The 23,642-nt window shown below is 41.2% G+C and overlaps 1 protein-coding gene across 6 annotated transcripts in view; it reads right to left on the minus strand.

The window, feature by feature from the left end:
- ACSS3 (acyl-CoA synthetase short chain family member 3) overlaps positions 1-23,642 on the minus strand; it is a 56,979-nt gene that overhangs the window by 1,469 nt on the left and 31,868 nt on the right. For 2 of the 6 annotated variants that reach the window (XM_033162618.1, XM_033162619.1), the window contains 8 exons: positions 18,716-18,811; positions 15,721-15,784; positions 9,192-9,273; positions 8,088-8,210; positions 2,532-2,631; positions 2,217-2,392; positions 1,440-1,507; positions 185-309 (listed from right to left, as the gene is read on the minus strand). In XM_033162618.1, coding sequence (XP_033018509.1) covers positions 255-309; positions 1,440-1,507; positions 2,217-2,392; positions 2,532-2,631; positions 8,088-8,210; positions 9,192-9,273; positions 15,721-15,784; positions 18,716-18,811 — 764 coding nt within the window. In that variant the 3' untranslated portion in view covers positions 185-254. The other 4 variants (XM_033162613.1, XM_033162616.1, XM_033162614.1 and 1 more) reach the window with 4 other exon arrangements.

Below are 23,642 nucleotides of genomic sequence, written 5' to 3' on the forward strand. Positions count from 1 at the left end.
ATTCAGCATTACTTCCATTTTGTGCAGACTGGCCCAGAAGACTGGGATGAATTTGTACTTACAGGGGAATATAAAATAAGCCTTTGTTCAAAAATGATGGAAAAGCCCACTCACCACCAGGGGCTTCTGCTGTTCTGTTTGATTATCATCATCATCGTTTTACCTACAGGTAAGCTTTTGCAAAGGGCTGTTTTGTCCCTCCGTGCCCAAGGCCCTGCTATTTCCAGTCTCGTTCTCTGTGTCGATCAGGATAATCACTTGCTGGACTTGGAAGTACTGAGCTGGATCCAGATAGGTGCAGAGCTCACTCTATTACAGTGAAGAAACAAAACTGCACCCTGGGACAGGAGGTTCAGCATACAGCCAGCAAGACCCAATATTATTCTGTGCTGCTTGATTGCAGGTAAGTATTAAATGGGCTCTAGTGATTTGGATTTCCGAAACGTAGCCTGCAAATATGCATGAAGAACGAGGGGGGGGATGTCTTTGGGTGCGATATATAATCTAAACAACTCAAAAATGGTAAGCTTTATTCTCATAGCTCTAAACTTGTAAACAATAGTTTCATTAGAGTGCAGACCTGAGGTTGTAATTGTGTTTGCATGGGTGGGTGGGTGGTTGTAAAGCTGAAAACTGACCTCCACTTCTAAACCTTGCTTGCTTATGGCAGCAAGGGCAGCGAAGTAGGCACTTGCTTTTCCTTTGCTGTATGGATCTTTGCCCACCCTCTCCATCTTCCAGTTGATTCCAGTAGTGGGGTGGGACTTAGATAAACCAGCTCCAGGGTCCTGTGGAGGGGACACTGATCCTGGGAACCCTCCAGTGAATGAAGAAGCCTTGCATCCAGCAGATTCAAGGCCGCTTCCATCCTGCCCCTGCCTCACCCTGACTCTGGCTACAAAAGAACCAACAGTGGTAATTCTATACACACAAAGCTAGGCGACAGCCTCTGCTCCACCCTTGCTCCCTCCAGCCAATGGGTGTGGAAGTTAGGATTGCTCTGCCCACCTCTTGAAGCAATATTAATATATAAGCATACTTAAATTTCCCCTGTATTCAATGGAAGAAGTATGAGGCACACGGATTAAGTGTTGCACTGAAATTGATGGGGCTTAAAAGAGCTAAAATTTTGGCTGGGTGTGCCCTGCATCATCAGCTACATCTTTGCATTCGATATAGGTCTGGAGCAGCATGAAAGTTGCAAATGCGATTATTTTAATAGCTATTTGAGCCTCAGAGAAACTGTCTGAATATCCACCATAAATCATTACACCAGCAATCCAATATTAATTACTTGCCACTGCAGTATAAGGCCTAGCAACACTTTTGCAGAAATAAAATAAGTCCCAATGTAATTGATTTACATGAAACTTTTGGCCTAATTAAATGCAGTTAAGCATTCCAGGTATTTTCAGATCTTAATAGGTTTTAACCATTACTTTAACTTGGTCTTCAGCATTTCTTCTACATGTTTAAACACAGCCGGGTCTTCAATGGTTGGAGTTATCTGGGGGGAAATAAGCAAGTGAAGAGAATCAAGATACTATGTTATAGTTAACAACAGTGTTAGTAAGTTCAAGTCTAGCCAACTTGGTTTGCGTAGTTTTGTTGAAATCATACAAAATTCCTGTATACACCATCAAAAAAGCATAGTCAGCAGTGGCACTGGAAAACAAGTTTTGTAGCTGCCACCTTCTTGTGAACAACCACTGTCAGTAGATGCAAAAAAAGGTAATCTCACACAAAATGGTTCCTTAGTACAGAAATGCGTCGAGACAAATGCGATAAAAACTATTCTTCTTTATTTGTTACCCGGCCTTCACCTTAAGGTCCCAGGACGTGTTATGTTCTGAAAGTGGTTCCTAAAAATATCTCAAGTGTCAAAGGTCAGGATAAAGAAGTATATATAGCAAGGGTAGGAAATGCAGGCACTATCCTAAAAAGCATTTGACGCTCCCGAGGTTGTTTGGCTACACTTTGTAAATCTATATGCCTGCTACAGGGTGGCGGTATTGGAGCCAAGTTAATGGGACTGGTCTTCTTTACACAAGATATGCTGCTGCTTAAAGCCACTTAAATGCTACACAACATGCTAGGCATAACTTTAGAGGGACAGCTATAAAAGATTATGGAAGCTGCAGGCAGCACAACGTAATATCAAAATATCCAGCCCTTTTATCACAGTAGTAGTAGTAAAAGCAATGCAGGTAATTCACCTTGTATGGCTTGCCGTTTACCAAGGAAGAAAGAGCTGACCGTGGTATCTTGCCAGAACGTGTCTTTGGTATCTGTTTCACAAACACTGCTTTCCGGAAGGCTGCCACGGGGCCAATATTTTCTCTAACTCTCTTTACGATTTCATCCAAAAGCTTTTCCTCTTCAGTATTTACTTCTGATGAGCAAGGTAAGAGCATCACGGTCAACAAAAGTACCGGTAGTCTGATTCTTCTGTACAGTTACCATTTTGTTAGCTGCTACAGGCCGGGAGTCGAGCCTAAGGCTTCCCTCCGCTTTTCAAACAAATGTCTCACCGTTTCTTAGGACGCACAGAGCGAGTGGGACGTGGCCCTTTAAGGAGTCTTCCTGGCCGACAACTGCACAATCTGCCACAGCGCTATGGGAGAGAACAGCCTGATTGGGGAAACAAAAAACAACAACCACCATGCGTCAGTGGAGCACACATGTTCCTTATCAATCCAGAGTATCTGACAATGCAGAAGTCACTGTCTCTTTCCTAACTGGAGTATCACGGAGTTTTCAGAGTCATAGTGGAGATAGATGTCTAAGTAATTTCCTGTTGGATGGGGACTCCTTCAAGATAGCAACCTAAAGAACTACGTGGGAGGCTCTTTAGATCAGAAGTGGGGAAAGTTTTATAGCTCAAGGGCCACATTCCATTCTAGAAAGCCTTTTGAGGGCCACATGCCCATGGTAGGCAGCTTCTGAAACAGAAGCACACACCCCTCTGTATCCTCCATCCAGACAAGCAAGAGGCATTCTCAGAGGTCAACGACACATTCCAGTCAGGCCACCTGGGTTATAAGGCAGTGTGGGTGAGGGGTATGGTCTGGGGAGTTTTGAGGGCCAAACGGAGAGAAGAAGAAGAGTTTGGATTTGATATCCCGCTTTTCACTACCCAAAGGAGTCTCAAAGCGGCTAACATTCTCCTTTTCCCTTCTCCCCCACAACAAACACTCTGTGAGTGAGTGGGGCTGAGAGACTTCAGAGAAGTGTGACTAGCCCAAGGTCACCCAGCAGCTGCATGTGGAGGAGCGGAGACACGAACCCGGTTCCCCAGATTACGAGTCTACCGCTCCTAACCACTACACCACACTGGCTCTCACACTGGAGAGGGCCTTTTCAGGCCACATTTGGCCTCCCGGCTTAAGGTTCCCTACCCCTGCTTTAGATACGTTCATCTGAAAAAACAAGCAGCTTCACAGGCCCTTCAAGTACGTAGATTAAAGCCCAAAGGAGTGTGGGACCAACGGTACAAAGTCAATACCTCTGATTGCATTAAAAACTGAATCAGCAGCCAGTGTAGCTAATACAATGACATTGTCACATGATGGCAACTCCTGGTCTGTCAAGATTTTAGCAGTAGCATTTTGTACCCTTCTGAAGTTTCCAGGCAGCATTAGACAATGAAGCCCTTATGGCAATTCAGTGTGTCCATAATACAGAAATCTCAGTTTGCCAGGAACAGGATTTCAGAATTACGTGATGCTACATTTCTGGCCTACATGTTCACAACATTACACCTATTTACTATTGTCTGACTGCTGCCAAAAAGAGATGTTTCATGAAATATTATTTAAGCTGTAACATTTGCTTATTAGCTTGATTAATAAACCTACTGGGAATGCAGTATTTCAAATTACAAATGTACATTAGCAATCCAGCCCATAAGACTGTGTATAAACGACAATGACATTCATCATGAACAGCATGCTGATATAAATCATATTAGCTACTTTAGTGTACATTTTATTGTTTTGTGGGTCTCCATTTGGAATAATAACATGCACAGTATTTTAAGCTGTAGATCAAACTATCAGCTAATGTCATCCTTAAAACAGGAGAGACAGACAGAAAGTTGATACATTATTTATCAGCAAACAACTTTATGGTGCATTCAGCAAAACAACTGATTGCCACCCGCTGTATAGTAAGCAAAAAATGGGAATTAAATAGCTTTTCCAACACCACAAGGGAGGCAGCACAACTAATTTAGCCCAAGTTTTCTTTCCCTAAAAATACAGACTCGGCAATAATAATAAGGCGTCAGTTTACCACCACCTCACACCTGTTTTGTGAGGAGGATGGAGAAGCAATTAAGCTGTAAAAATAAAAATGTGCCCTTACCTTCCCTCTCAAGCAGCGAGAGCTTTGAGCAAGTTTCCTAACACTTCTTTAAAAACCAAAAGTTCAACCTACCTTAAAGCAGCCTATGACACTTTCCCTAAAAACCGGATTGAGGAGAAAAGTGTGCATGCACACGAAAGCTCATACCAAGAACAAACTTAGTTGGTCTCTAAGGTGCTACTGGAAGGAATTTTTTATTTTATTTTGTTTTGACAGAAAAGAGAGAAAAGGTGGGTCTGTATTAAATAATGCCCCACTAAGACTCAGACCCCATACATATACATCCATTTTGTGAAGGTGTGAAAGGTACCAGGAGTGGGGTTGAACAGTGGTTAGCATGGTGGCCTGTTTTTACGAGTGCTCCAATGTGCACAGATGCTGCAGGCAGCTCTACACAGCAGGCAAGCAAAGCTCACATGGGAAGGAACTGTCACTGGGTCTAATTACCTGGCCATATTCTTGGAGTAGCATGTGATGGTATTGAAGGGAGGTGCTTCCACGTAATGCACGGGTTCAGCTTTGCATTTATTTCTTTAATAAAGTTATATCCAGCTTTTCACCATGGAGGGGTCTCAAAGCGGCTTACAGCAATAAGATATATGTTAGACAAAATATGCCTGGGGAGCAGATTCTACCCTGCTGCCTGGGAAACCGGTACTCTTAATTACTCCCTTGTGGTGATCTCCTCGTTGTGTACTCTTCGTCCTCCCTCTGAACATCGTTTACTTTAATTTACTCTCTTGCTTGATGCGTTTCCTTTATTGACTGTTTTAAGAATTTTGCAACTTTCAGCCTTGACAACCTATTTTTTTCCTGTTCCTCTTTTGTTTGCTGTTTCTATGGCACCAATTATTGATGCTTCGGCGTCTTCATTTAACTCTGTTTCAACATGTACATTTGATTTGTCTTTCTGCTCCCATTATTCTTAACCCAGGCCAGCCATAGATTACTTCTCAATTACGTTTTCCTTCATATATCACGGTCCTGTGCCGTTAGTCATGACTTCTCAATTTCTTATCTATACGCTTCACACACACCCTTAAATAAGCAATCTTATTTATCTTTCTCGGTTAATTCATTCTGTTGCTGCTGCTTTGGCTAGTCACTTTTATTCCCTTGTTAATTCACTGCTTATTCCTCATTTTCTTTCTTGTCTATTTTATCTCTTAGTTTTTGCACATGCCTTTGATAAAGCAGGGCCAGTTCATTCATGAGTTCCTTCTGATCAGCTCTTATTCATCACCATTTGTCACAGCCTCATGGCTGTTTTCTTCCTTTTCTGCTCTTCTTCTCTTCTACTTGTTTGCTCAGTGTCGTGCCTTCATGTTTTCTAAGCAGATTGCTCACTTTCTATTATTCCCTTCTGTATAATTTCGAATCTCTGTTATGGCTTCTAGCCTCATAGATGACTTCACTGGGTTTGTCGAATTGCCACCTGGTTTCTCTCCTTTGTTTCCAAATGTGTATGCAGTGTTTTCTCTCTCAAAGTCTTGATTATCACTACACTAGGTCCTTTTAATGCAGTTTTCATTCATTTAGTTTGATAAACCGCCTCATCTTCACATTTCTTTTTTACTTTCAATGTATAATTTTTCTGTTCTTTGTTGCACTTCAGTATTTGAGGCTGCTTTCTGGCTAATCTTGTTCTATACTTTAATGGTTTTCTTATCTGTCAGTCATGAGTCGGTGTGAATGCTGTTTTTCACCCTTGTCCCTTTACTTTTGGGTGTCCTTCACGGTTCAGGTTTCGCTGTCTCAATTCCTGCCTCCATTCCCCTAGCACTGATTATCATATTTAGGTAGCTTCAATTCAGCTGTATTTCCCTGCTACAGATCTCCATCACCATATAAGAGTTTTCTCCTTGTTTGCTGCCTATTTCTTCTGGGATTTGGATACAGTTCCTTAAACTATCTAAAAAAAGTTTATTTGGTTTTCCATGTTGGTTCTTGATTTATCTGTTGCTGGTATCACTCCAATATCTCCTTCTCTCTGGAATCAAGGTCATATTGTGTGGTTCTTCTCCTTTCTAGTCATATTTCTCCTAAAATGTCATTGCCAGCATCTTACTTCTTTCAGCAAACTAATATCACCCTTCCACCTGTTGACACAGCTCATTTTTTTATTTTATCTTGTTTGGATTACTGTAATGATTTGTTTACCTATGTCTCACCATAGGCCTTTATTTCATTCATTCATGCTCTAATTATTTTCTTTGCCTGGAAGCATTGTTGTGTTACTGCATTTATTCCCTTGGCATTCATTATCCTTTTATTTTCCTGATTCAGTTTACTTTACACCTTTACCTTCATTTTATTATTATTCAAATTATTTGGAAATAAGACAGTATATAACTCCATGGTGAACCTTAACCTGGCCTGATTAGGCCTGCCAAGACTTGGTGGATAGTCCACCAGGCCATCTCAGACAAACCATGCCAACCTTTCCCATCATATATGATGCTAGGAACAAGAAAGCTCAAGCATCAAAAAGTTGGTACTTTTTGAATTTAGCTCCCTTTTTCTGTGGCCCTGTATAGTGACATTACAAGGTGTGAGATTGAAAAAGTGCCAAACCTTTCGATGCAAAGGAAGAATCAGGAATACTCTTAGGTCACCTCCATACCTGCTAACAGGCCAAGTTCAAAGTGTTGGTGTTAACATACATGTCAGGACCTGGTTACCTGAGAGACCTTACCCCTTATATACCTAGCAGATCCCTGTGGTCTGCAGGAGAGTTTCTCCTGTAAATTCCAAAGATCCAGAGGCCTGCTTTGTATTAAGTTGGAGCAGGGATTTCAGTGTGGTCACCCTGATCTATAGAATAGCATTCCTGTTGAGATATGAGCAGGTACCCATTATCTGCATTTTCCGGAACAAATAAATACATTTTTATTCTGGCAGGCTTTCTCAGCAGGATATGGCTCTTTGCTCAGAGTTTTAGTTTTGTTTTAAATGTATCTGAGTTTTTGGGATTTATTGTATAGTCCCTTCATAATAAATTGATGGTGATAACATTTTAAGCATATATGTTCCACTTTCATAGTCATGACTCCCCCAAAGAATCCTGAGAACTGTAGTTTTACCCCTCACAGAGCTACAACTCTCAGCACCCTTAACCAACTACAGTTCCCATAATTCTTAGGGAGAAGCCACATGTTTTAAATATATGTTGTGGATGTGACCTTAGTATGCTTCCGATTCTTTATTTGCAGACACAGCTTGAATTCAAGTCTTATCAGCACAGGAAAAAATGTTTATTTGTAGCATGGAGGGGAGAGTAAGTTAAGTTACTTGACATCAAAGTGACATCAGGTGACCAACAGGTAGGTTTTTGGCCCCATTCCCCTGTCACAGTGGCCTGCAGACAGTGAGGGAGCTCAGAATCTAGTCCCTGGTATCAGGGCTTTCCTGAACTTATGAAGTTGCCGATGTGGGCCACAAATCACTCAGGTAAGTTTCAAAAGAAGACACACCTTTGTGCTGGATAACACAAGACCTTTCGTGCTTGTGTTAGTCAGATTTTTAAAATGTATGCCACTGTTCTTCTCACTGTTAAAATGCCTAGGAGCAAGAACTGGGAGGACACAAAAGTGACTTTGTACACATTACCCTCATACAATTCATAAGAAGCAGCAACGCAGAAGCATCCTCCACTGGTTATCTAAATCTTAGAGTTTTAACATGTATTTTTAAAGCATTTTTACAGACCGCTTTGCATTTACCTCCTCAATTGCGCCTGCTGAAATCCTATGACCTGCAACATTGATCACGTCATCCACTCGAGACATCACATACAAATAGCCCTCTTCATCCATATAACCCGCATCCATAGTATTATAGTACCCCTGGGAGAAAAAGCAGGAGGGGAAAGAATAATATATATATATCAGAATATTTGAGACCAGTAATACTTTAAAAAGTGTTTATTGCTGATTTTATTGATGTTCCTTAAATACAGAAACATCAATAAAATTACCAAAGATCTAGACCACTTTTGCCACAATACCCATCCTTAGCACTACTCCAAAATAATCCTAGGTTCCTGTCCAGTCTTTACAGGCCACATCTCGTATAGCAGCTTTTCCGCAAAACAACAGCTACTAATCTTGATGGTGATATTACCTCTAATACTGGAGACAAGCCTCTGAAATGCACTCATGCCACAATTTTGGGCTCTGTGTAGGCATTGGGTTGGCCACTGTGGGTACAGAATGCCAGACTAGAAGGGCCTTGGATCTAATCCAGCTGGGCTCTTATGTTCTTAACAGTATCATGTACAGCTGCTTAGCATGTTTGCCTCACGTTTACAGCTGCTTAGCATGTTTGCCTCATGTGCAATCTCCATAGAATCATAGAATTGTAGAGCTGGAAGGGACCACTGGGGTCATTCCTGCAATGCAGGAATCTTTTTGCGCAGTGTGGGGCTTCAACCCACAACCTTCAAGGTTAAGAAGTCATTGCTCTACCGACTGAGCGATCTCACCACGCCAGCTTTGCACATCCCATAAGAAGTCGACTGGCCTTTAGTAAGGACGTGTGGAAGGGTAATAGAAGAATATGCAAACATGGGCATGAATGGGATTCTTACAGTACAGTGTGCAGCATTTATGGAGAAGGGGAGTATTTCTTGAGCATTACAAAATATATCTATTCTATTACATAGGGTAAGCAACACGCTGACCTCCAGTTCCTTTGAGAAGAAGCCATCAACCCCAGCCAGCATGGTCAATCAGAGGGGAAAACAGCATTCCAAAATATGACATCACTTCATGCTAGAGAGCCGAAGGTAGCTTACTACATATTTAGTTCATTTTAACTCCTCTTACTGGAAATTTCTGGAAGTATATTTCCTTGTACAGATCCTCATTTTTCCAAAGGCCCAGAAAAGCTCCTGGAGGCAAAGGCAACCTGTTATTTAAATAAAAAAGCAAACACACACACAAACACACACACAAAAAATTAAATTGGAGCAAGGCTATCAAGGAGAACAGATAGTTTTTACAAGATTATTACACGATGGCGATTAAAGGTTTGTTTTAAAAAAACAAAACCAGTCATCTCCTGAAATGTGTTGGAAGGATAGAAGCCAAAAGCAACTATCTTTACACGTCTAGTGGAGCTGGTCAAGGATTGAAACATTCTGATCAAGAATATGAAATATTTATGTCACACATGTAGCTAATAATCCGTTCCAACCCAAATATTTAATTTTTTGCTGCTCAAGTCGGCACAATAATTTTGGGAGATACGGAGATTTATTTTGTTCCTTCTCATAATAGTAAAAACAGAGACAGGGACGAAACCTACTTTTAACAAATCCATTGCACAAATTATGGTAGCTTCTTGTACTATAAAGACATTCTCCTATCATAAGACACAATGCCCACCCCCCGTTACAAATCCTGAATATTTTCACCTAATGTGCAAGCTAATCAGGCACTTATAAAATCTCTCAATTCTATCTACATGTTTTTTTTGTACTGAATCCTCAATTTTAATATGTGTAAAAACACCTATCACACCAGTGTTTATCCTAAACTGGAAGCATAGCATTATGGTGTGGGGTGGGGGGAAGAGAGAGAACTATGATTAAGCATATTAAAAATCAATTCACAATATTATGCGTTGGTTTACATTTTTAAAATATCTGAAGAAGTGTGCATGTACACGAAAGCTCATACCAAGAACAAACTTAGTTGGTCTCTAAGGTGCTACTGGAAGGATTTTTTTATTTTTTATTTTGATTTAAAAAATAGTTAATTTCTGTTGTCAATTTTAATTTGCAAGTTCACATTGTTAACTAAAGGAAACAGATGTTGAAATATTACAAATACAGTGCACAGAGTCTGCCGACATGGAAAAATATGGCTACACCTGCACTAGATGTGAACTACACGTGAACAAAACAAGCAGATTATTTAAAACCTGTGTCTCTGCATGCAGGTAATAAGCCAATTGACAAGAACAAAGATGAGCCAGACCCACTAAGCAGTATGTGCATGGTCAACTGTCTGTGCCTCTGCAGGTTTCTCAATATGTCCCAAGAGCCAGGGGCATACATAAGCAATGAGATTTCCCAGAAACTGCTTAGTGCTGTGGGTATGTGTGAGAGAGGAACCTCTCGATTACCCACTGGCTGTAGCCTGGGAAGAGTCCCTAGGTCTGGCAAGAGAGGTCTGGAGGGCTGCAGTTCAGGCTCTGGGCCTGAGATGCCCCATCGCTACCATAAAGAGCTGGTGGCAGTGACTTCCCTTCTCAGGTACAGCCCAGGAGAATTGTGTTTAGTTAAACTTGCAAATCCTGGCGCAAAAAGAGAGTGGCCAAGCTCCCTTAGCCGAGTAGTTAAGTGACAAAACTTCAGAGGCACACTTTTTGTGGTAGAGAGCATGAGAGATTCCCATTTATCTCAGCAAAAAAAATTGGGGAGAAGGCTCCCCTTGAATTCACTTTTCTGTTTGACACTGTCACAAATCAATGGCTTGCAAACTGCATCAACTGTTGCTTTCCAGATAACCCATCAAATTTCTTCAAACTTCCTTTAACAATAACTGCCATTTTTTATGACCTTAGAATGTGTTGTAGAACAATACAAGAAGGTGTCCCCCTAAAAGGGAGCATTCCTCTTGGGAGTATGTTACACTCTGCCTTAAATCTAATTCACCGCCACAAAATAGGGACATAGCTAGTGATAAAAAGCAGGGGGGGGGAGGATAACACTCCTAAGACAACGCAAACTTCTAATCAGGAAGGGCACCCAGAGTGAAGTTGGCCTACACTTCCTTAGCCCCCTACACTTTAGCCTTCCTTTTCAAACAACCCTCTTCTCTTCAACAGTTCACAGCCCCTCCTAAGGCTGCGTTCACATGACAGCTTATTCCATTTCACTGACATTCCTCTAATTGTTAATTTCCACGTTATATTTGAGCATTCGCATGAAGCAAAGGCCACTTCCAGAACACAATGGAATATAGCACATATTTAATGCTCATTTCTGCGTTATTTGATTCTGGGGGAAATCTGCTTGCAGCCTCCTTAACCCAGAAAATCATGGAAGTGATGGAATTTGAGGTCGCGCACAGTGCTTTTCCTGCTGTTTTCATGGGGAAAGAGGTGCATGCGGAAAGGGGGGGGGAGTAGGAATGTTGTCCCGTGATGTTCATTGTTTCGTCGCACCACACCCACTGGTGTGAGCGAAATTTAATGGGCCGAGGGAGCCGGCATACAGCTTGGGTCATGTGGCCAAGCCGCTTCTGGCAAACCAGAGCAGTGCACGGAAACACCGTTTACCTTCCCGCCAGAGTGGTACCTATTTATCTACTTGCACTTTGACGTGCTTCGAACTGCTAGGTTGGCAGGAGCAGGGACCAAGCAATGGGAGCTCACCCCGTCATGGGGATTCGAACCACCGACCTTCTGATTGGCAAGCCCTAGGCTCTGTGGTTTAGACCACAGCGCCACCCGCGCCTACTCGGGTGACTTTTACAGTCTTCTGCAGAAGACTGTTAGAACTCCAAATAGCTTTCCTCGCTGACAAGTTAGAATGCTTGTGAAAAGCTCTATGGCATCATAACCGTCTCAGGCATCTACAGCCACAGGTTCCGTCATCACAAAATCCCTTAGCTCACTATGATACCATTACCCACAACCTTTGTTTTGTGTCTTGGAGCTAGTTGGGAGAAGACTGCTTCCAAAGGTGGTTAAAAGTTTCAAGTGCTTTGCACAATACTGAAGGATAAGAGGTACCGGGTACTTTGGCTGCAATGAACCTTGGGTTCTAATTCCTGCTGAAGCAGGCTCAAATGGGCAGTTCCAGCAGAGTGAGAATAAAATGTTGCCTAACTTCCTAACCTCATGTCAAGATGCATCTGTATTAATGAAACCTTCAGGGAAACAGAAGTTACCTTGTATGCATTCAGGGTACCAACAGGACAGCAATTCATAACCGATAACATAGTTGCACGTGATTTATTTAACTGTCTAAAAGTCCTTGTGACAGAGAAGGAAGGACAATTCTCATGACAGAGCCATTAAACGATTTCCCCTGGGGCTATTTTGTTGTTGGTTTTTTGGGTTTTGCTACCTTTCAGTTTAGCCATTAAGTAAAAGAGCCCATCGCCCTCTCAGCACACACAGACTTTCACCCGTATGAATTCCAAAAATAATAATCTTAAAAAGCTGACATGCAATCGAGCAGAAACACAAAAGGTGTTTAAATTAATTCCATCTGGTGATTTGCAACAGGGTCACATCAAATGTAACAAGGATAGATATGCATACGTAATTAAAAATGCAAAAGTTTGTAAGGACATTTGTATTTAGCACACCACTTGTGCTAAAACTTAGCAATAGTTTAGTTTTAGTAGAATGTGTCGTTACACACACACACACACACACACACACACACACACCGATTTTCCCCCATCCATATTTACAAAGTACTTCTTGAGGTTTCTCAAAGTCAAAACTCCTGCGGCACTATAGACACTAATTGGTTTGTTTAGTGTGACATGAATGTTAGTTTGTAGCAGGAATGAGACAATATGTGCAGAAAGTGTGATGCCTGCTATGCTGCAAAGGCGGCAACATGACACTTTAAGATTAAGACCTTTCCTGAAATCATCAGAAAGTCAACTGCCTGAAAGGCCAAGCTTACACTCAGCATTTAATAGTATATAAAAGAAAAGAAAAAACCCACAAACCCTAGAGATTAATTCCAAAGTTAGCCAGCATTTTAAAGCTTTGGGTAGTAGTTTTGCATTCTAACACAAAGTATACTGAAGTTGCACCCTGTCTGTCAGCATGGAGAAGAAGTATTAAACCAGTGTGCTCCTCTAACTACTGACACTGAACATGCAAATTAAAAAGAAAAACCATAGGTGTTTTGTACAACTGCAAAACAAAAAAAGAAACTGTCTCAGGATAACTTTATTGGAATTAGCCTTACTTTGAAACACTAGGGTGTGATTAATTTTTTTTTAAAGTGTCATACCAAACTGGGTGGTTTTTTGGGGTGGGGGGGTACCTTGGATTTGTCTAATATTTAAGCAATTGGCAGAATGCCAGTCACTTTGTTAAACACACTGTGCAAGCTTTAACAATAACAAAAAATGAATACACACAAACATTGCCAGCTATGTTTGACAAGCAACTGAAAAGGTGCAATATTTTGCATGCACACAGACTTGCCTTTACATTCCACCATCTCTTGTGGGGAAAACCAACAAGTATTCAAATTATATATGTTTTTAAACTTTGATGTGGGAGCCACCACCTTCCCCTTCACTGCAAAGTACAGTGCTGTGATGAACTTAAGGATGTTACTCATAAACAGCAAGAACCTAGTGGCCATATTTGCATAAAACAATAAACCAGAATGGCTTATTGCGGGTTATTAGGAATGAGCATTCTGCTTTGCTGCTTTACTGGTGTAAGTGGGATAGCCAACTAGGAAACCTTGGCTTCCCATTACATCTAAGCCATGGGTTATGGTTTCTGAATCCCTAGCAAGGGATGACTGGTACTAATTTGCAGCTCGGATTTATTGCTGGTTTGTTTATCCTGTTTGCACTAGGGGACGAGCAAAGTTGGAGAAACTGGGCAATGACTACCAGCATGGAGCTCATTCTGTCTGAAGTCTGGCTTAACATTAAGTGCAAATGCAAGCACTGTGTTTCAATAAAAGCCACAGCTGCTTCCGTTTGCCTGTTACATGCTTGCCTCGACTGGCACTTGTGTCCAAGAAGATAACATGTAAAGCAGCTACAGATATTGCATTTGTGATCTAGCATTGTCCAGGCGACTCCTATAAAAGCAATAATGTCTCCAAGCATTAGTCAAACATGTGCTTTGCTGTCAATTAGCAACCGAAATGCAGAAAATAGGAAAAGCTGAAGCTAAAACAGTGATAATCAGCTGAACAAAAGGATAGTCACCTCAAGTATTACCAGCAAATTGGGCAAAAAATGCAAATAGCACGTACCATGGTAGCAGAAGATTAGCGAGCTCCTAAGGAGAAGCAGTGGAAACTGAAAAATAGGTAGGAAAGCAGAAAAGGAGATGAGAAACCCAGCACACATTGTGTAAAGATGCTATGCAAGATTCTTTCATGAACCTACCAGGTTGGAGATGCAAAATTATAGAATCATAAGCTAATATTAAAGAACCACAACGGAAAAATAATGGGTTGGTTCCTACATAAATTCCATCTCCATTAGGAGTGTGCATTATGAAAGTAATTGGAGGACATGAGGAAAAACAACGTCAGAATTGGTAGTCTAGGTGAATTTTTCACACGTAAGAAATTTTTGTTCCTTCTCACCAGATTGTGTGGGGGAAATTTGACATTCTCACTGAGACAACATGCCAAAGTCCCTGAAGCACAGACAGAACAATACCGTGCAATAAGCACAGTAATGAGACTTACTCCCAAGTAAATGTGTGTGGGACTATAAAAATGAATAAACTCATAGACTGCCCTTCATCCCAATGGTTTCTGGGGCAATAAATAAAACAGTTTACACCAGCAAATACAGCAAAAATCAACATTCATAATGAATAAAAAACGATGAGAGAGAGCAACAGAATTGCAAAATTATAGTGCAAACAAGCATAGCCATTTAAAAGGCCTGGGCCACTGGTGCAGCCAAGTTTGCAGTTAATCGTGATCGATGCATGAAGAGGGCTTAACAAGTGGGATTTCATAAAGACAGCAACCAGCCAGATTCCCAGGTCTGTACTGGAGAAGACAACCAAGAGCGCAGGCTGTGCCCCAGAAATACACAGAGGACCTCCTGTGCTAGGCTGTGGATTACATTCTCTCTAGGAAGCCAACCAGCCATAAGAATGACAAAGATGGTACAGTTCTCAGAAGCAGAAAGGAAGGAACCAGAGTAGCTCGAGGTACACCCTAATTCTAGACTCAGAAGCAATGAAACACCACCCCAAAACTCGCAATTTGCACTAGCTGGAATACGCCTTTACAAAACCAGTTCTCCCTCACTGCAATGGCATCTTTCACAGCCTGGACCTTCCCCCCCCCCGATTCCAATTAAGCTCCCACATGGAATGAGGATTGGCTTTCAAGTATTCTCCAGTGGTACTGTTACAGAAGCTGCAACAGATCAATGAAGCAGCAAGCAGCCTCTGCAAAGAACCCCTAATTGAGCAAAAGAGAGGGAGGTTCGTATGTCAAAATAAATTTGTTTTAACTCTAGAGTGGTAGAAGATGTACGGCTAAAGGGATAGTATTTGTGGTCAGTATCAGTAAGTATTCATTCAATTATATCACAGTGTTTTGGCTCACTCCTTCCGTCTACTTTACAGCATCAATCCCTTGAAAGGTTGCGGGCTGCTTACTTCACCACAATATTTCCTAAAGTCTTCGTTTTTACAGCTTGCTTGTCATCATCCAGAATCATTACTGCAAGAAAAAAAGACAAAAGGATTCACAAAAATATTTTTTTTCCTCCCCTCCCCGCTTAACTTGTGTTCAAGACAGAGCTTAATTGCTATGGAAAACACAACTTGAGGAAAGCAATTACAAAACGTTTGCAGTGCCCAATTAGGCTATCTTGGGGCTCTTGTTTGCAGATCAGACTGAAAAATTAGTTTTAAGTTACAGATTCAACTCAGAGGAAGGCTGGACAAAGCTGGAATGTAAATTACCTTTATCAGAGGCAAGAGGCTTACTTTTAGAGTGGTTTAAGATGCAAGGCACAGCAACAAGCACAGACAACTACACAGGAGCTGATGCAGTTTAAAGAGCACTTGGAGGTTATAGATGGCAATTTACAAAAAGTGGCAGTTTTCACCTAATTTCATCCGTCTTTAAAGGTTGAATAGAGCCCAGAGGGTATGTATTTACAGCCACTGCACTTCCTGTCTCAGCCCCAACACCAGTCACTTCCCCCACTTTTCACTTCATTCCTATCTGCTGTAGAGCTAAACCTTATTTATTAGTTTGGATGTAATGGGAAACTGTGGTTTAAAGTTAACTAGAAGCGCTGAACACTGTGTGTGAGCGGAAAAGGAGTGTACATGCGCCACATTCATTCTTGGCTTAATGCACCAAGTCTGATCTTGTTTCAGCCTTACAATTATTGGTTCTACTGCCAATAAAGGGCAAGAAAACATTGCACTTTTTCAACCTTCATCTATCCTGTCCCATTTCTTTGTTTTACAAAACCAGTGAACTCTTATTTTTTCCCAATTAACTGAGCAATTCTCAGTCAAGTGAAATTGATCTTAAAGTTATCTCAGTCTGCAACCCTATAATACTTACCTGGTAGTAAGTCCCAGTGAACTTAATGGGACTTATGTCTGAGTAAATATGAATAGAAGTACGCTATCAATTACATGTGAAGAGCAGGTTAATCCCTAGAAAATTTGGTCAAACCATAATTCTAGTTATGAAAATATTGCAGGTTTCCTAATCTTACGGTTGCACATGTTCTGTTCAGTTGTTTCCTGGCTAGAGGCAGCTACTGCCTTTCATGTTTTATACAGATTCAAAGCCTACATTTCCTACAACAATATTTTTTTAAAATGCTGAACATTAAAGATAATGTGCTTAGCATTCCTTTCAAATATCAGCCTCTGCAGAAGACTGCCTTCCTGGTATAAGTGGAAAGCAGGCAACTTTAAATTAAAAACAGCTAGACACTTGCGGAGCTCAATGGGCGTTTGCTTTCACTAAAAAAAAAAAAAACGTTTCTGGGGATCACTGACTAGACTAGCTAGAAACATCTTTACACACTATAAAACACACAAGTGCTATTTAATGTACAGAGATCAAAAACCAATATCTGAAATGGGGACATCTGTTCACTGCTCATATTCTCAAACAGGGCATTACAGAGTACATGGCGGTTTTGATGAGGACAATTGCCCTCTGGTGTCATGGCCTCCTGTGTATGTTTCTGCTGGCACTCCTGATGCATGTACAAAGAACAATACAGTATTCAATTTCACACAAGGCAGCTTCCGTTTCCTCTCCTCCCCTTGTACCCTCTGCTCTGCAGGGTCCCCCTAGCCAAGGAAGAAGGCTGCAGGATGGTGTGGGAATGGTCTCTATTCCACTAGGGATGGATGTCAATGGATATCACCCAGTTTCCACAATCACAAAGTTCCCAGTACAACATCAGAAACAACTGTGGGCAAATATTCCTATTTATTATTATTATTATTATTATTAATAATAATATAATAATAATAATACTATTAATACTATTATTATTATACCACACCTTCCCTGGCGGAACACAAGGCAGCTTACAGATAAAAGCAAGAACAACTAAAAAATGAAGAAAAAGATATTAAAATGCAATTAAGCATTGATAAAAATAGAATTAAAGCTATATAATATATAAAATCACCAATAAATAGACAATAGAAACAGCACAGCAGCAGCCCTCTAATTAAAAGCAGTCAATTATATGCAGAGGCTGCCCTAGCTTTGCCATAAATACCAAAATCTACACTCATCAAGAAGCATTTCCACATACTGAGATGCCTGTGAACTTTTGGGCTAGGCTGATAAAACAGTCGCTTTTCCAGTTTCACAAGCAGACCTAACTTGCGCCCAGGAGGTGAGGTCATGTACAAGATAAGATTTGTGTTTGCAGAACTGGCCTCAGGCTTCTGGGTTCATCTCCCTCAATTCAGCCCATAAGCGACTCCCTTGGGCTTCTGTGCCTATAGAACTACTGACCCACATGTGGCAGCCCATATGGACTGGTTCATTCAAGGTGACTTCCAAGCAGAAAATGGAAGCAACACCCATCCATGCTACACTCTGTTATGCCTGCTAGCAATGATGAATATAGGTTATTGCTGCATTAGGGAATTATTGGGGCATGGTGTAATTCCAAAACTGGACAGCAGCAGGTTGAGAACGAGGGGGGGGATTGTTTTGATGAGGGCTTGTCTGAAGTGTGTTCTGACAAATGGAGATGTTGCTACAGAACAAAAAAAAAGTTTAAAGTGGCCAAGGAAGCCAGATCAATAATTGGTCCTCAGCTGTTAAATACAGCAGCATTTCAGTTTTAAATATCGTCTTGGTGTTGCACCCTGCGAGGAATCATGTGCTTCTTAGAGCTGGTAAGCCAATACTGTATCATGTTATACATCTTGTTGTTGTTGTTGTTGTTGTGTTGTTGTTGTTCCACCCACTCTGGGTGGCTTCCATCAAATGAAAACACAGTAAAACATCAAACATTAAAAACTGCCCTATACAGGGCAGCCTTCAGATGTCTTCTACAAGTCAGATGGTTGTTTATTTCCTTGACATTTGATGGGAAGGTGTTCTACAGAATAATAATAATAAATAATAATAATAATAATATAACTTTACCATTGTATCCAGGCACCAGTTTTCCTGTCTGTCCTGAGGGAGGAGTTAACGAGTTTCCTAAGCCAACGCAAGAAGCCGTTATTGGAGATCCTGTTTCTGTAAAACAAGAAGCAGAACATATCATACGATCGGTAGTTAATGACTTAATATTAATTGATCAACCAAGCATTTTAAGACCCACATTATAAGAAAATGTCCTTATATGCAAAGTAATGATAGTTGTCATTATTACAAACAAAATGAGCTCAAGCGGAATATATCACATATGTTGTTGTTCAGTCGTTCAGTCGTGTCCGACTCTTCGTGACCCCATGGACCAGAGCACGCCAGGCACGCCAAACTCATGTTAGTAGCTTCGAGAGCACTGTCCAACCATCTCATCCTCTGTTGTCCCCTTCTCCTTGTGCCCTCCATCTTTCCCAACATCAGGGTCTTTTCTAGGGAGTCTTCTCTTCTCATGAGGGGGCCAAAGTATTGGAGCCTCAGCTTCAGGATCTGTCCTTCTAGTGAGCACTCAGGGCTGATTTCCTTCAGAATGGATAGGTTTGATCTTCTTGCAGTCCATGGGACTCTCAAGAGTCTCCTCCAGCACCATAATTCAAAAGCATCAATTCTTCATCAATATCACATAGTTGATAGCTAACCTCCATTTTAGCATTGAGCGGATACCAAAATCTATCTGATCAACAATGTGTGGTTGTGTAGAAATTGAGTTGCTTTTGTCCACTGAGCTTAGATGCATAGAAAACAGCATGCGTGATATATTACTATAAGGAGCCCCCTTAGATGGCAAGTCAGCTTTAAAGATTCTCATAAAGCTGGAGCTATTGCCCTAAAGGATCTCAAGGAGACTCATCTGGCCAGTCCTGTGAAATTACATCTCAAGCAGACATCATTTCAGGAAAGCACATGAATCATGCTACCAATTTCACTTGGCTTCAAAAAGACAACTAAAGAGCAAGCAATGGATCACTGACATGCCCGTCTGCTTTGGTGGCAGTGCCAGAATTATTAATAGCTTAAGTGACTCCTGTTAAGATCAGTTTCTCAGGGCTCCTGCAACAAGGGAGTTCTTGGTGGTGCAGGGCAGGGGAGAAAATATTATGCAAGGATTTAAAATAAATCTCTAAAGATACTAGGGAAATGAAATTGCTACCCGAAGCAAAGTGTCAATGACAGCTTTTAAGTTTATGAAGTGCAAACTGAACACTGATAAATATCTGTGACACTCTCATGACTAGTTTCCAAAGGGCGTCAAATTGTCAATAAGTCGGTTACTTTGCCATTTGTATATCGATTTTTAATTATGGTGCTGGAGGAGACTCTTGAGAGTCCCATGGACTGCAAGAAGATCATACCTATCCATTCTGAAGGAAATCAGCCCTGAGTGCCCACTGGAAGGACAGATCCTGAAGCTGAGGCTCCAATACTTTGGCCTCCACATGAGAGAGAAGACTCTCTGGAAAAGACCCTTGTGTTGGGAAAGATGAGGGCACAAGGAGAAGGGGACGACAGAGGATGAGATGGTTGGACAGTGTTCTCGAAGCTACCAACATGAGTTTGTCCAAACTGCGGGAGGCAGTGAAGGATAGGCGTGCCTGGCGTGCTGTGGTCCATGGGGTCACGAAGAGTCGGACACGACTAAACGACTGAACAACCACAACAACAACAAATATTGATCTAAATGCTTATTTGTTTGGGGTTTTTGTCTTTTCCCAGATGTATATTCACTGCAGCTACTAGTCAGAATCGGCTGGTAACAATGCAGTGAAATTTAGGGGAGAGGTCTTTACCACCTCTTGGAGGATAGCAAGTTCCTCCATTATCGCATAGCATCATTCTGGAAAATTAAAGAAGTTCAGCATTTTCACCCAACTGTACTCATTTACTTGCAAACTTACAGTTATTAGGCCATACCCACTGCCCATTCTTGAAGATGCATCCGTGTCCATGCCTCAACACACCACAGGAAGAAGTAAAGAACCTTGAATATGAACCAAGGACAAATTGGAAATTCAAAAAACCAAATCCTTCCTTTAGGCAATCTACACTAGAGGCCAGTTCAGAAGGCAGCTGTGCTGCATGAAAAGCTGCCCAAGGGGTCAGAATCTCAAACAAGAGAGATAAGAGCAGCAGAAGCTGCTAATGCCACAGCTTGAAGAGTCTTAAGTGGGAAAGGGCAGAAGACATAAGCCAGGGACAAGGCCTTTAAAAGGCACTTGAAAATGATCAAAGAAGGATGAATGAATGGCAAGGAGAAATGGAAAGGGGAAGAGAGAGAAGGCAGTAGTAAGAAGAGATGAAAAGGAAGTGAAACCCAAAGGGGAGGGGAATGGAACATAGACAAGAATAAAGAAACAGGAAGGTGGAAGGCAAAAGAAGGTGACATGGAGCTTCAATGAGAGAGTTAAGGAACAAGAAGAATGATGAAAACAAAAAACTTCAGCATACAGTAAAGTTCTATGATACAACCCATAAGCTTCCAAGAAACTGGTAGGAGACAAGGGAAAGCTCAGATATTTGTCTCAATGGGATCTGAGCAACAGAAGTTTCCAGTGGGACTCCTTTAAGCCTTTAGCAAACATATGGCAGTCAAGCATACATTTGTAATACATATTTTAAAAAGTTACATTGTGTGACTAAATTTACCAATTCACATAGCTGAACCTTCTGGTTTATAAAGCAACTCCTAAAATTGCTGTAGTTCTACCCATCACCACTAACATGGTGTGATGGCTGGGGGTGTTTGGGGTTAGGATGAAGCATAATCCCCTCTCTGCCAGCCTTTGCGTTGGAGACAGTGGCAGCTCTTCTGTTTTAATCTCCTTGCTCCAGATCAGGAAAGCTGTGCCCAACATTAATATACAGTGGTACCTCGGGTTAAGTACTTAATTCGTTCCGGAGGTCCGTTCTTAACCTGAAGCGTACTTAACCTGAAGCTTACTTTACCCGAGGTACCACTGTAGTTTACAAGTACATTAAGACAGTACATGTAAATAGGTCTCAGCAGTCATCAGTTTTACTCCAATTTCAGGGAGGTAAAAAATAACACCTTTTGACCTAATGGACATTGTTATTGCCTTGAGCTCCTCTAGTCTTAAAGCAACTTGTTTAATTACTTAGGGTGCATTTAGTCATTTTATATACTGTAGATTCCTTATCCTAAGGTTACAAATCCATTGGCATAAATCTGTAGGTGCATCTCTTTCACGCCATGCTGTATGTTTATAACAACATGGAAGTAATGAGAACTTTGCAATGAGAAATCACTGCACAGTCCATCCTGCCTACTCAGAGCAGGATTAAAACACACTAAATTCATTTCAAGATTTGTCATTAAAAAAAAAAACAACTCAAGTTGTTAGCAGGCCCCCAGTGAACATCATAAAGCACTACTGTAATTTTAGTTTAAGATGTTTGATACATATCAACTTCGTCATTGAAGCAGAAAGCAAGTTTGGCTAACAGATGATGCAAGGATCATGTGTGGCCTGAAAAGGCACCATTATTCCATTCTAAGTGATTAGAATGGATGAAATTGTCCTTAATGAACTTCTTAACAGCATGATGCTGAAAAACAGCAGTGGTCTCAATCAAATTATGCTACAACTTCACTGGAGGCATAGGAAAAGGTAAATTTCTCATTGCTCTCCATTTTAAGAACGGAATAGGCCTGCTGGATTAGACCAAAGGCCCATATAGCCACTACCCTGTTCAGATAATGGCCTGTCAGTTGCTTGTGAGATGTCTGCAGCACAACATCATAAGCATACTTTCCTATAGTGAAGGAACAACACAGTCAAAATGTAGTTGTTTTGACCAGGTGTTTTGTTTAGTTGTTTGTTTGTTTAGGAGACAGGGCTAAGCATGTCTGGGTCCTCCTCTGTGAAATGGGTATTTTGTAGTACCCACAGCAATTTCAACAACCCCCTGCTTGGTTCCTTGCTCTCCAAATCTACCTTGATAAAAGCCTGCCACTACTGAAAAAGCACTTTGTGGACTCCAGTTAATTCTGTTACACATACAAGCTGTCAGAAATCAGGAGAGCTAACGGCAAGAAAATCACTACAACAACTGCAAAGCAATGATTCTGTCAGCAAAGGCAATGAATTATTACTGAAAGTCATTTTTTTAAGGCTATATACACAGAAAATCTCGCAGGATTCCTCATGAGCCAATAATCAAAAGATCCCAAATATTAATGAAGGTTAAATGTACCAAGAGAGACTAAATTAGTGTGCTGTCTATCCATTCACTAAAACAACATACTTCTCTAATGACATTTTGTTTCATTTCCTTTCAAAAACAAATTCCGTTCTCTAGATAGTATCCAAACATAGCTACTCTATAACTGAATACTCTTCAGCTATCTGTACAAAATGTTCTATTTTTAGTATTCAACATACCTGAGGGTACCAGTGCTGTGGCTCTGATCCACTTCTACGGCACCCGTGAAAAATCAATAGGAGGCTAACTCATGCAAGAAATAATTCTACTCTCAGGGTACTGAACGGTAGATATGATTTTATAGTAAGTACCATAAATTTAAGTGCTAATTTTAGTGGGCTCATAGCTCCTGAAACTAGTTTTCCAGGATCAGTTAAAACAGGAGAGACATTTAGCGGCGGACCTTTTTGTTTCTGTATGGTTCCTTGTGGATTTAGTCATTTTACGGCGGAATATACTTTCAACCCCGCATGAAGACTTGCTGTACCAATACAGAAATGCTTTGGGATGGGTGTTGACCACTGCAACACTGATGTATGCACAGGTGTTATTACTAGATTCGGAGGCACAGTGTGGGCAGGGCGGGCTGTCACCCCGGGCACGGTTTTTGGGGGGCACATTCCTCACGACACCCTGCCAGCCCACAAGGTGGCACATGCCCTGTTGCCTCTTTCTCATGCTGCCCTCAAGCGTGATTACA

Source organism: Lacerta agilis, chromosome 10 (assembly GCF_009819535.1).
Source record: "Lacerta agilis isolate rLacAgi1 chromosome 10, rLacAgi1.pri, whole genome shotgun sequence".
Taxonomy (NCBI): domain Eukaryota; kingdom Metazoa; phylum Chordata; class Lepidosauria; order Squamata; family Lacertidae; genus Lacerta; species Lacerta agilis.